Below are 14504 nucleotides of genomic sequence, written 5' to 3'. Positions count from 1 at the left end.
TCTGGCCTGCTGAACCACTGGCCAAGCACTTCATCAGATAATCAAGATGAAAGGTTGAAGTAAGAGGTTGATTAGATAATCTTAAAAACTTTTGGAAAATAAAAGGTTTAGCTATTTCAATACAGTAATCTCCTTAGCAGTTTTAATTAGAAGCCTTCAAGAAGGCAGGAGATCCAAAAGCCCTATCTGGAAGTGTTTCAATATTTAAAGGATTGACACAGTTTAAAAATATTTTGGAGGTCTCATCTGCTGTAGGCTAGGACAGTAAGAATTGTTGTGTGATGTAGCAAGTCACCACAGACGGCTGTTTCATACGAGCAACTGTTTTGTAAAGAGTTAGCCACGGCCTTGGGTCACCTGTGAAATCAGAGCTCTTGTTAAAACCAGTGAGAATTTAGAGGAGCAAACAGGTCACAGCCAGAAAAAGGACAAGAACAAAAGGACAGCTGCTCCTCTTCCTACTAAAAAGCCACAGGAGTTCGAGAGCAGGCCTGGGCTTCAGATGGCTTTAAAAAGGCACGAGTAAAATTCATGACAGGGGAATGCCAGCGAGGCAAAGAGCAGGTCAGCAACTGCCTCGAAATAGCCATTGGAATTGCAGTTTGAAGTAACATTGGACCAAAAGGCCCGGGTGCCAAGTTGACATTGCTAAGCTTGGATCCCTACAAAGCAGCCTCATCATTGTAAGAAAGGGTCTGAAATTCCTTTGGAAGGGAACAGAAAGAGCAGATGCTTCACAAACCTGACCCAGGCACATCACCAGATCTGGAAGAGGGTGTCAGAGTAACCGGACACACCAGCACCTCCTGTCACTACCAGCTGGATATTGTCACAGGCACACTTCTGCCATCAGTAACAACTATGCTCTACATCTGCTTCGGTGTCAAATCTGCCGGTTCCAACAGCTTTCAGCAGGAACTTCAACCAGCCTGACTTGGCTCCGATGCACATTAGCAGTTTTAGGTGCTACTCCCCAACAGCTCACTGGGACACGACCTCCTCACTGCCGGCCACTTTCAGAGATGAAAAACGGTGTCTTCCACCAACCCAGCACTTGCAAAGCTCAGACAAATAATTCCCTTTCAGCAGCAACGTCAGTCATGCAATTAAGCTACCTTTGTACGCACCGGCTGGCTGCTGAGAAGAACAAGGTGCTCTTACCAGACAACAAGACTTCATGGATTTAGGGTATTCTCCCTTAGAGACATTTCTCAAATACTCAATGACTAGGTTAAGATTTCAACAAAATGACTGCAACTAGAAAATAATTTAAATTGCACTTATAACAACAACAACGACATGCATTACAGACTGGTCTGTCTTGTGGGCTGTTTATCAAAGTAATAAGGTCATTCTACGTAGGTAGAAATTAAAACTAATTTCAGCCTGAAAACACATGCCAACATATGCTGACACTGATGGAAGACAAACAATAAAGCTCTAAACTTTTACTCAGAAGAAATTCTCAAGTACAAAAGCCACAATCAAGACACAGAACCAAAACAGATTTGATACGTGCTTACTGGGATGTACGAATCTCAGTCTGTGCTCTCTGAACAGTTAGGTGGAATAAAAGAGTTAGCCTGCACCCTGGTTTGGGGGGGCTTTTTCACCCCTCCTTGGTGGTCTATAAAAACAGCTCAAAGGTTTGTTCTATTGAGAAAGTCAAAGCATTATTTTTCTCATTGGACAACAGATGACTATAAAACTAGCCAGTTTATTAGTGATAAGAAGTAAGCTGAAAGGAATGAGAAGCGGTTTTTAAAGTGTCTCTTGTTACATAAATCACTCAGCCTAAAACCAACTGGAAATAGCCTCATTAAAAGTGAATGAAAAAGCTCTTCAGCCAGAAGGCTCCAATACACAAGCTTCTTCACCCATCCTCTTGATTGTCCTGTAGAATTTGCCTGTGAGATGTAAGATGAGATTTCTGAAGTACAGCTGTGAAAAAAGTATACAGTGAAAACAGCTAAAAAATACTTCTCAAGGTACCTTCCTCCATAAAAAGGAGCAACAGGTCATTCTCAAAGTCTTTCTATCTATTTTAGCAGTTCTCCCAACCCTTAAATGTTTCATTTTAAATGAAAAAAAATAACACTGGCTCATGGAAGCATTGAGCGGGAGGTATTACACTGCTACTAGTCCATCTTTTATTGTCTGACCCTAATCTTCAACATATGCAACAGAATAAGATAAGCAGCGAGATTTAGAACTGTAGAATCATAGAATAGTTTAAGTTGGAAGAATCATCTAGTTCCAACCCCCTGCCCTGGGCAGGGACACCCCCACCAGACCGGTCTGTTCGAAGCCCCATCAAACCTGGCCTTCAACACCTCCAGGGATGGGGCATCCACAGCTTCTCTGGGCAACCTGTTCCAGTGTCTCACCACCCCCACAGGAAAGAATTTTTCTACTATCTAATCTAACTCTCCCCTCTTCCAGTTTGAAGTCATTACCCCTCATCCTATCACTACATGCCCTTGTTAAAAGTCCCCCTTCAGCTTTCTTGTAGGCCCCCTTCAGATACTGGAAGGCTGCCATAAGGTCTCCTTAGAGCCTTCTTCTCTCCAGACCGAACAACCCCAACTCTCTCAGCTCATCCTCAGAGCAGAGGTGCTCCAGCCCTAGGATCATCTTCATGATTTCATAGCACTACTTTACTGAAAAGACCTCATTTAATGCCAGAGCTGCACAAGGGTCACTTCTCAGTCTGTATAATGTGGAAGCCCATTCAAAGTGAATATTAAATGACAAACAGGTCATCATTCGCACCACCAAGGGGCTCGTTCTGAAGCAATGATTACTTTTCCAGAATTTTTCCAGTCCAGTCTTGACATTTGTAGTACCTTGATAATGAAAAGATAGTCCATAAAAAGTCTGATTCTTTTTCCAACCTTTTCAGATACTGGAAGGCTGCCATAAGGTCTCCTTAGAGCCTTCTTCTCTCCAGACCGAACAACCCCAACTCTCTCAGCTCATCCTCAGAGCAGAGGTGCTCCAGCCCTAGGATCATCTTCATGATTTCATAGCACTACTTTACTGAAAAGACCTCATTTAATGCCAGAGCTGCACAAGGGTCACTTCTCAGTCTGTATAATGTGGAAGCCCATTCAAAGTGAATATTAAATGACAAACAGGTCATCATTCGCACCACCAAGGGGCTCGTTCTGAAGCAATGATTACTTTTCCAGAATTTTTCCAGTCCAGTCTTGACATTTGTAGTACCTTGATAATGAAAAGATAGTCCATAAAAAGTCTGATTCTTTTTCCAACCTTTACAAAAAAAAAAAAAAAAAAAGAGGACAAACAAAAGCAACACTTGGAGCATCAAGGATGAGCCTAATCCTGACTTGGTTCCGACAGAAAACTGCTGTGAAAATACTAGCTAAGGCAGCTGTACATTTTCTTCAAAGAGGTTGTGTACTCTCCTGAAGAAGGCCAAGAACATTGCTGCTGTCTCTCCTGCACCCCTGAAACGCCATTTCCTCATGCTGTGGAAACCTTCCCCTAGATACACTTTTTTAGACACACAAAAAAACCTACTTGCATTATGCTGGCAGGGGATTCTTTTCTACACACAAACAGCAATCACATCTTTAATGACCTGTTACACGTCCCTCCAGGAAAAGAGATGGTATTACTTAATGACACATAAGCACATGAGGCATTAAAAACCATTTAAGACAGACTTAAGTTGGCATAAAATTTGCTTGTCCCCAAGAGAACTGCTAAAGTTTTCTACAGAAGATCTTCAAAAGACACATGTTTTATGGTCATTGTCGAGCTCTTGTGGAAAAAGCCAACAGGTTTAGCCAGATTTTTCCACATCATCTTCTGGCACTTTCCAGTCTTCGGTATTGAGCCAAAAACAGAGAAGCCAAAAAGTTTTTATAAAAAGCAAGAAAACAGTTGGGGTTTTTTTCAGCTTTCAATTCCTCCTCACTAGGGTGCCAGGAAAATCAAGTCTTCCTAAAGACGGGCCTAAGATTTAGCAGCAGTCCTATGTGTTATCATCCAGAACTCGATTCCCTTTTCATGACTGTAACTTAAACAGGGTTCCTGGAAAATATTATGACATCAAATAAAGCATTACTGATAAGAAGTTTTCAAACACTCTCAAAAGAAAAAAAAAAAAAGCTGTTTCTCCAGTGTCTGAGAATAAATCCAGAAGGGGGAAAGTTTCCCTGGCTCTGTGTTAATGAAGTGGTAATTTGAAATTGTCCCAAGTATTCCCAGTTATTTTGTCGACTAGAACAAGTGGGCAAAGTAACCCAGCTTTGAGCAACGACACCACACAAATCAAGCTGCACCCACACTGATATTCTCCACCCTTTTTAAGGCCATGCACTGACATTATAGGAATAGCTCTGCCTGAAATAGAGGTGATTTAGAAGTTCCTCAGAAGGGCAGCCAACATCAAAAGAATAGCTGGTTACCAACAAGCCATCAGCATCATGCAGCCCTCCAAGCTGCAAGTGACAAAAAGGTCAAGGAACCAGCCTTGCAAGAGGAGTTGAAGGTCTCAGGATAAAGCTAGTGGAAACAGTTGGGCTTGGTGGAGTTGGTTGCACACTTACCCAGTTCAAAAGCTCTTCCAAGGCTTTACAGGGCCTTTTTTTTTTTTTTGCTAACACAACCCAAGAAGCACCATTTCAGATCCATCACTTGAGAAGATGACAGTGAGATTTATTTTCTAGAACTTCAGGGTCGTTTCAACTACTACATCTGCACTTACATTTCTCTTGTCAATGTCTGAAGTCATAAGCTGCAGTTTTCAAATACTCAAGTGAGTCATTCAGCAAACACATACAAAATAACCACGAAATACTGTCAAATACACAAAATAGGAGGGGAAGAAAAGCTAGCAGAGTCATGTAGTTCGGTTTTTCTACTGATGCATACAACATGAGAAGCTATTTCTGAGCTGAATGGGTTGAAGTTAGATTTCATTATTCACATGACTTAATTCACCAGTGGGAAGCTTCGGAGGGAAACAAGGGAACGGGTGTTACAGGAAGACAGCTTTTTAGGTTGCCTTTTAGGGTAAGGAAATCGGACCACTCACCTCCACTAAGTAACTTCATCACCAGCCAAAGCTCATCTTTCACCACGAAGGATGTGTAGTAAGATACAATGTTGGGGTGATGGCACTGACTCATGGCTTGAATTTCTTTCTGTAGAGAAAAATAACGCATTAGCAGTTGGACCCAGTAATTATTATTCCTCGGGCACAGAAGTTCTCTTCCTCAAGACACAAAGAGAGTGCAAAGAAAAAGGATACCTAGAAACTAGAGGTAGAAAATTCAAAAATACTCTTAACATTCAACCTGCATCATACTAGGGCCCAAAGGTATTTTAGGGTGCATTTCCTGTCTGACTAGAAGAAAAAAAAAAGTTTACCAAAAGCCTCTTGGCAAAGGCAACGTGCAGTGACAACAGAATATTCCTGAAAATTCACACCAGTTTGTTACCTAAGAAGTTCACGCTGACTCCTCCTGTCAGTGAGACACTACACAACAGATGCTTAATCTGTTGAAGACTATCATTTGGATGAGAAAGGGAAATATTTGCTGCCGGGGAAAAAAAAAAGGCCTCTTATTCCTAATGTTTCTTCCCAGCAGGAAAGCAGATGGCTTAGCTCAATCAGGTTGAAGGCACAAAGGACAGCTATATCTTTTGTCATACTGGAAGAAGGGGGAAATCAGTCTGAGATTAGGAAATTGTTACTAATACTACCACCGATGGACTACAATATGAAATATGCTCAGATATTAAATTGTTTTGAGTTTTGATCGATGATATTCTCAGATTTGGTTACGGGTGAAGGGTTGAGGTTTTCCAGGTTACGGAGGGAACAGCGGCACAGAAAGCATTGACTGATTTTTCATTATGCAGGCACAAATCAGCAGTTTGGACACAAAGCCTCGCAGCTTTTTGACTCTCCATAGACAAAAGCCATCCATTAAGCCAAGCCTGGCACCCTGCTCTACACCCAGCTGGGCCTTTGTGCTTCAGCCAAGCTGGTAGCTTCAGCTGAGCCCCCCAACCTGTCAAGTTGTACCCTCCAGCATCATCCACGCCAGACACTCATCCCATGATGTCCTGGACTTACGCTCTCAGCTAAGACATTCCTTCACTGAACACATGGATGTCACTTACTCTTCAAAGGTTTAATCACTGCTCAATCTCCCCACAACACAGACTCAGCCAAGTCCTGTAATCCCAAACAGACAAGGAAGGAGGGGAGCAAGGGCCCATGGCACCCTGAACCTTTCCTCCCTCTAAGCACAAGGTCTCCCTGGTACCAAAGTACAAGAGAAAGCTCTGAGAAGGATTCGCCCACATCTAGGACATCCCACAGCCACAGCATTTTCTTCTCCTGCTTGGAGACAAAGCTCTGCTTGTGCCTGAGTATAGCGTAAAGGCACACTGCTTTCCCCTTGGCAAGGGTTTAGCTGGCAATCACAGCTACAAAGAAACAGGCTCATGTTGATTTATCCACTTTAATGCTGCTTTTCAGGGAGTAGGTGCATTTCAGGAACGAAATGTTATTGGTTCCTCTTTCTGCTTTCCCAGAAAAGGCACCAACTTTCCAGGAAACTCCAATAAGCAGATTAAAGAAGAATCCTTCTAAACAGGAAAGGATATTTGAAGAGCTGGGGAGCAGGCTATTCATCTCAGAGTAACCTACTCGTTGACTAAAAGCCACCCCGTGAAAATAAATATAGCCTGAAACAATATCCTCTGCTTACTCTGACAGCTCCAGCTCCCTTCCTTGCAAACACTTGCTCAGGTCAAGCTATTTTTCAAAAAGGAAATCAATCAGCACCTTTAGAGTTTTCTAGTGCCTTCCAGTTAAGTTTCTTGACAATGCAGGAAAATCCCTCAACAGACAAAGCCAACAACAAAAATGTTCTTTTTACTTCCCTGCTTCCTATTTTAGTTTTCTAGTGCCTTCCAGTTAAGTTTCTTCACAATGCAGGAAAATCAGACAACCAACAACAAAAATTTTCTTTTTACTTCCCTGCTTCCTATTTAACCGGGGGATGGATGGGAACTGGGGCCCTGGATAACCCAGCTCAGACTCTGTCACTGGTTTGTGCCTTCTGTCTGCTCCTTGCATAAAACCCGGCTGGTTGGGAAGCTCGGGGCTGCTGTTTGTAAGTGTAAGTACAAGACTTTTGATGCCCACAACCTTTGTGAACTCATTGAGCTCAGAGTTTTGAACTCATCTGCTTAACCCAGGATTATTTTGGATTTGCTCAGAACGCTGGACTGAGCCCCTAGTTAAGGGGCCCATAAACCTTGGACACAGTCTTGTTCCCCGAGCCTGAAATTAGCATTCAGCCTAAAGCTTTACATTCATTTTAAACATGCAAATCCAGGTGCCTAACTTCTCTCTCTGACAATTAAAAAATCCACACATGCACAAGTAGCACCAGAGGAAACACGGGTGGAAAGAAGCAACAGGACACTGACTGGTTAATCATCCCATCAGCCAGACCTGCCCCAAATCCACCATTCCCAGAAATTACCTAGAGGAGCTGTTTTTATCTTTCCTTAGCTAGACCGCTCAAAATATTTTGAGCCAGCTCCCTGGGAGATCGAGAGAGTAGCACAAGAAATATACACAAACATTGCATATTTTTTACATATTAGTGTACCCCACTGGAATTCAGGAGATGGTGAGACAAAGTCTGGACCAAGTTTACTTAAGAGCCTAGACCTGGATCAGCTCTTTGCCATTCGAGCAGCTCTGTACTACAGCATACTGCAGGCATTCCATGACACTGAGTTACTATTTTATTATTTTCCAAAAACTTCCTCTCTTTCATTACCACAGTCTGCTCCACAGTCTGGGAAGCACAGTTTAAAAAAAAAAAAAAAACAAAGCAAAGAAAAAGCTGGAGTCTGTCATACGCTTTGGTGCACAAAGAAGGAAAATAAATAATCACAAACCTGATCTAGGCAATTAAACACCTCCGTCAGCTAGTGGATGTGTAACACAGGCAGATTAAACCATTTCTCACACAGTGCAGCACAGCTCTGAATAATTGATTGCATCACAACCCATGATTTCCAGTGTTTTTACATTATTGCCAATAAGAAAAAGCAGCAGCCAGGCATATTTTCCCTCTCACCTACAGACCCCCAACCCCATTTTCAGTAGTTTTCAAGGCTGATCTCACACCAGCTACATCAGAGCTTCGATCCTCTTTGCCCCTTCCTCGCCCCCACAGAGGGTACCACCATCCTGGAGGCTCAACACATACAACTGTTTTAACTGATGTCGGTAAATCACAGTGGGCTTTGCGGTTAAAATACTTCCTTGCATAATTGAAACCAAGCCAACAGAGAGAGGAGGTGGAGAGGTGGAGTTAAGGCAGGAATCCCAGTCAAGGATCACCAGGGATCTCTGCTCAAAAGCAGACTTACAGAAAGAGGGAGCAGAAGGGGATAAAATGCAGCAATAACCTTTCTGTGTGTAGTAAGCACAGCTTTGATACAATTTCCAAATTTTTCCAGAGGGTTCACTGCTCTTCAAACACAGAGTCGTAGCAGGCAAGAATTTCCTCTCCATACCTCCTCCCTAACAGGACTGCAATCGCCAAATGACACAAAGAAAAAATAACCAAGTTACCACTGCCCTCCCCTAACTTTGACTAGCATTTAAACTATTGGAAGGCAACTAATAAAAATCTCAGTGATTTCTACACCTCTGTAATAATGTCAGTGCTAAACATCAGAGTTTATTTGGGCTGCTACATACAACTTTTAAGCTGGAAACGTTGCTTCATTCCCCGCTCTGCCAACAGCCAAGGATGACTTGAAACAGATCCCTCAAACCATTCACAGATGCAGTGGACTGCAGACAGCTCTTCCATCCATCCATCCAGTCGTGTACTCACAGACACCCCTCACACTTGATGGCTTCAGTTATGAGACACAGCCTTACTGCCAATTCCCCATTTCAGGATCCATAAATTACACCGCCTTCTGCTCAGCTAGAGAGAATGAATTCCCGATAAAAACATGTCTAGACACAGGCAATGGGTTGGAGATGGTTACATGCTCACCCTGGGCTAGATATTAAAAATATCTGCACTGTCAAATAACAAAAGCAAATAGACTGGGATTAGCTATAAAGGCCTCCATGCCTTCCATTAAGGGTTCTGATGAATGTTTTCAGTACTTCTGCGGGCAATAAAAGCAGCATTTCAAGGCTTCTGAAACACTAATAAAACTGCTGTGAAGTATAATTTAGAATCGTAAGAAACCTATTAGTCTCCTGTAAGTCAGACATGCTTCTGGAGATCTGCTATTTTGGAAGTGCATTTATTTGCCCACTGACGTACAACTGAAGTTGAGTTTATAGGAACAGAGATACAAAGTGAGTAAGGCTGTATTTAAGCTACAAACTGAACTTTCTTACTGCTATTTTCTGGTCACATCATCACCTTCTACTCTTTGTGTTTATCTGCCCCTGGAGCGCGTTTCAAAGACACTTGCTCTCAAATACAAGGATGAAAATCAGGCTTTATTTAGTTTTACTTCCTACACGTTGACATGAACTCAAGAGATAGAATACAGTCTGCTTTTATGTGGCTACCTGCAACTTCAGAGGAATCCAGAAAGCTGTCAACTTGGCTACCCTGCTTGAAGGCAATCACAACCAGAAGAGAATTGGGGAGGGAAAGCACACCCTGGGGCGGGGAATCAAAGCAGGTCAGATGTGATCTCCCCCCTGAATACATCAATGCTCCAGCTACGGCTGGCAAAGAACTCATCTCTAAGCTGAAATCTCAAGGTCTAAGGCATTTGAGTTCCTCTTCATCCTTTTAAAGCAGGATTTAGAGCTCTGGTCCTACAGGCAGCCATAACTGCTTGAGTTTTGCTCCAAATGAAATTCTAATGGTTTAACTAAAAGGCTGTAAAACTGAGAATATTAATTCATTCTTCTTTTTAAATATCAGCATAAAAAAACCTTTGTGCTCCCCTACCACAATGAACTTGAGAGGCACTTTTTGAAGGAGATGGGGAAGAGCACAGAGCTCAAACTCAGACATTCTGATCCAACTTTCACATCCAGATTATCCAGTTCAACTCCCTACCTCAAGATATGGCTACAGAAGACAGACTGGCAGAATTAGAAAGGAGTTAGATTAGCCCACCCAGAGCAACAGTCGGGGAAAAAAAAACCCAATTCTGAAAGGGATAGAAAGTTTTCATCCATAAATTAATGTGAGGTGATGGGAACAAACCACCCCTGTGGCAAATCACTCAGCAGTTGGCTCATTCCAGTGACTATTATTCAGCATCGTCCAGTGGTCATTCCTTCTTTCAAGGTCTGCAGTATCAGTGACACCATACCAAAGGAAGCAGATGTTTAAAACCATTATGATGTAGGGATTCATTTGTGCCCATTTTTTAACTGGTTTCAGCCACAAAGTGAATGGGCAAGTGACTGACTCCTCTCACAGATACAAGCAAAAGCAGCTTTACCCACTTTGCCAGCTAACGTATCACTGACCCTTACAGGTGTTCAGATCAATACCCAGTGTTTAAAGTTCGACAAAGCCTTAAATTTGTGATCAATACACACTGTCAGTTGCAAACTCTGTAAAATTATTTATATACACCATCTCATGCTCATTCAGGCCAAGTGAAGGAAGACCTTCTACATTCAGGATTTCACCTACCATTAAACTTCATGCTCATATTGAACTTTACCTACCACCACCCCCCAAAAAAAAATCCCAAATGCCTTCATCCAGCACCATAATTAAGATTTCTGTTGTTGCTGCCTTGAGAAACAACACAACCAAGCTGTACACAGCTTAGGTTTAAGTCTTCTGTAAAACTGCAATCCCATCATGCAAGAAGACATGTAACATGGGATATCAAATAACCATGAAGAAGCCATGTATTATACATTGGACTCTCTGGCATTGACACTTGGGGACTTTTTACCCTGGAGCAAGTGTAAAGGTCCTCAGGACTGGAAATGGAATTATTATGGCAACTCCCAGAAGATGACAGGCACGGATGAAATGTCTGTACTACTTCTACAGCAGACTGCTGCTTTGTTCCCAACAACCTTATAGTCCGGTTAATCCACTTGTAGGAACTCCTCTGACAGATCAAAGCCACTTCAATATCCTGTCCAAGTCTTCAAAAGAAGGTGTAAAACCCTATAACAAGCAGTTACACAATTATTTGCCCAGAGGGGAAGACTTCTGACTAAGCCTGGGCAGTTAACAGTTGGCTTATGCCTTAAACCTGGGGAGTTCATAATCCTTTTTTTAAATCCTATCTAATTTAACCTTCTCAACTATAGGTTGATTTATTTAATCTCACGCAACGTTTGATCTCCATATTGTTGGCAACAAGCTCCCCAGGTTAATTCCATGGAATTCAAAAGGACATTTCTTTTTATTGCAGTTAAACTTGTTCCCTCAGCTTTCTTAACTGCCTTCTGACCATAGCAGTGGAAGAGCGGTACCTTCACTTCACTCCTCTTATGTGTAAGACCTGTCAGGCCCAGTCTGGACTAGAAATAGTTTGGAGTCTCCTAGAAGCAGCAACACCACATCTCCCATGCTCCTTCCTGAACCATCTCCTGTCAAATCACCTCAGGAACTAAACAGTCCTGTCTGGGAAACTGCTCCCAGTTTCCCCCAGCTGGGAAAGCCCAGTGTGAAATATCCCACAGCTTATGTTCCCCTCTCTGTCATCCAGGGTTCCCACTAACTGCTAGGGAGACAGCCCACGTCATCTGCTACTCAAAGCATGGAGGAAAAAACCCATCTGGATGAAAGAAAGCTAACTCAGCTTTAATTGCATGAAAATGAAGCAGAGTTTACTGGACAGAGGGCAGATTTAAGGCCTTTTAGATCAATAATTATTTACAACAAGAAAACACACAAGAAAAAAGCTTGAAGCATGGTTATTTCAAAGTAGATGTTACACCACTGTGTTTCAAGGATCAGCAACAACAGCAGTGTAACCAGCATCCCAGAAAGGAAAGGAGAGGTAAGAGCCAAACCCAGCAGTGAGCAGTGTACAGCTGTGAAACACACCACGAGCAGACTGTTTTCAAGCACACACCAAATCCTGCAGAAGTTTAACTATCCCAGGTTGCAACACAAGAAGCAGAACTTTAGTAACAAATTAAAAAGTCCAAGATCAATTATTGACAACACTGTATTCAACCACTTCTCTCCTTACACTCTGCTCCCAGTCTCACCAGTGAGCAAGAAGCCACTTCTCTCCTTACACTCTGCTCCCAGTCTGACCAGTGAGCAAGAAGCACAGGCTACAACTGGACTTCCAGCTGAATCCCACATGCAGTCTAGGAAAGATCTGGGAGCATTCAGAAGTGTTCAAGGAAAGAGATAAAAAAGTTAAGCACTGAAATAGGTTCCTGACTAATATCACCTAATGCAGTGGCTGGGCTAGAAAGTCACATCTCCACACTGTGCTGCTCCTGCCTGTCTACATTCTTTACAGCCATTAGCACTTCTGCTAAAGAGCTGAATGCCCTTCACTTGTTTTGTTCATGCAACAAAATTGGTCCTTCCTACACTTCCGTAGCCTGTAGCAGCAATAAATTAATCCATTGCATTAACCTAGAACGTCATGCAGCGTTTGCAAAGCACACAGGTTACCCCTGACCACCCACACAGCTCAAGGATCAAGATCAATATCTTTAATGAGCCAAGTCATACCATTTAATCATCCTAACCATGGCATCCCCACAAGCTAAGAGGTGGTCCCAGATTCCCCAGCCTCTGGGCACCTGCTGCTACAGAAGCTTAACAGAAGCTCAAGTCCACTCATCCATTCAGCCAATGACAGAACCACTTACTGTGCATTTCCTAACCCCGCTCCAAACTAACCTTCCCCTTCTCCAGCCCGAGAAACAGAAGCACCAGCCACTAAGTGCCATGGACACTGAAAGAGTAGTAGAAGAAACAAGTCATCCTCATCGATGGCAGAACTGTTTGCTGCTCTCCCTACCCTCTCCCGAGCAGTATGACACTGTTTTACCCTCTTTGCAAGTTCTGGGAATAAACAAGTTTGCTTCAGAGCAGTATGACACTGTTTTACCCTCTTTGCTAGGCAGGTTCTGGGAATAAACAAGTTTGCTTCGATAGAATACAGGTCTGAAGCACTGTCAGAAAAAATTAATAAGAATTTAAGCACAATTTTCCCTTTTCTATCCTATTGCTTGATGATGAGGGAGTGCTGTAGCTCAAGACTATTGTCCTGACCCCAGGCAATACACCACATTTACCATAAGCTGACTGTTGTGCTCAGACACCTTCAGCACAACGGAAGGATAATGGATCTAATGAAAGCCCAAGTTCATGTTTTTAACTGCATTGGGGGAGAGGAGAAAGCAAGGAGGCAGCATAACATACTCCAGTATGAACTCATCATATTTCTCTTTGCATTTGCTTCTTAAAACCACTGTAATCTGCATGGACTGAAATTTATATATTTTTGGAAGAAAAAAACTCCCACAATCCTGCAATAGCAAGTAGTTGCTCAAAAGAGGGAATTAAACTGATTGGGGAAACTGCCATGAATGGGGACTATGAGATTAAAGTGCTTGAAAATATTTACTCTGGGGAAGAAGCAAATATGGAGACAAGATAAAAAGTAGGGAAGGTAAGAGCACAGAGCAGAGAAATCAGGAACCTCCATCCTTTTGGTTCTCACCCTGGAAAACGACCTGCAATAAACTGACAAATCCAGAGCAAACCCAGGGAAAACATTTTCTCATACAATACATTTGTCTTGGCAACCACTACCCTGGGAAGTTGCTACAGCTCAGAACCACCCTCTCCACCTCTTCATGCCTTAAAGTTCAAAAACATCTACAGCTGCATACACAAGCCTACACAAGGACACACACTACATCTAGTCACAAAATTGGAAAATTAGGAGAGCTGACAAGAGCAACTCACTGCAGTCCCTCCCAAAACAAGAAAAAATATTGTGAGGAACAGGTCAGCAGACATTTAAAATCCACAGTTAAAAGTATTCATCTAAAATTACATGTCAAGTCTCTGCAGCACGTCTTTCTGAACCTAACCCTTTTAGCTGGAATTGGCAATTACTCAAAGACTATTAATCTCAATCACTACACCATGACTATACAGTTTGGAATACAGCTGAGGCAGAGTAGTGGGGACAAGCCACATGAAAGACTTGAGAAGAGCACCAAGGAATGGCATTGGGACAAAAAGACTGACTGTGAAAAGGGGAGAGATCTCAAACCCTTACAGTAGCATGAGCCATAGGAGGATTTGAATGCAGGTCATCTTAAGAGTCCTGCACACAACCCTTCACAGGCACACTGAAATGTGACCGTTTGGATGGAGCCTTTCCTCCTTACAAGAGCAGACTTACCTCCCAAAACAAGAAAAAATATTGTGAGGAACAGGTCAGCAGACATTTAAAATCCACAGTTAAAAGTATTCATCTAAAATTACATG

At 42.5% G+C, this 14504-nt stretch overlaps 1 protein-coding gene across 2 annotated transcripts in view; it reads right to left on the bottom strand.

Moving 5' to 3' along the window:
• The window catches only part of OXSR1 (oxidative stress responsive 1), a 99478-nt gene that overhangs the window by 60903 nt on the left and 24071 nt on the right, over window positions 1-14504 (bottom strand). For both annotated transcript variants that reach the window (XM_014945094.1, XM_014945095.1), the window contains exon 3: window positions 5066-5174. In XM_014945094.1, the coding sequence (XP_014800580.1) occupies window positions 5066-5174 (109 nt within the window). The remainder of the gene's footprint in view (window positions 1-5065; window positions 5175-14504) is intronic.

This window comes from Calidris pugnax, unplaced genomic scaffold (assembly GCF_001431845.1).
Source record: "Calidris pugnax isolate Ruff unplaced genomic scaffold, ASM143184v1 scaffold54, whole genome shotgun sequence".
In the NCBI taxonomy this organism is placed as follows: Eukaryota; Metazoa; Chordata; class Aves; order Charadriiformes; family Scolopacidae; genus Calidris; species Calidris pugnax.
Note: the sequence above shows the minus strand (reverse complement) of the source record. Positions and strands in the feature narration are given on the sequence as shown.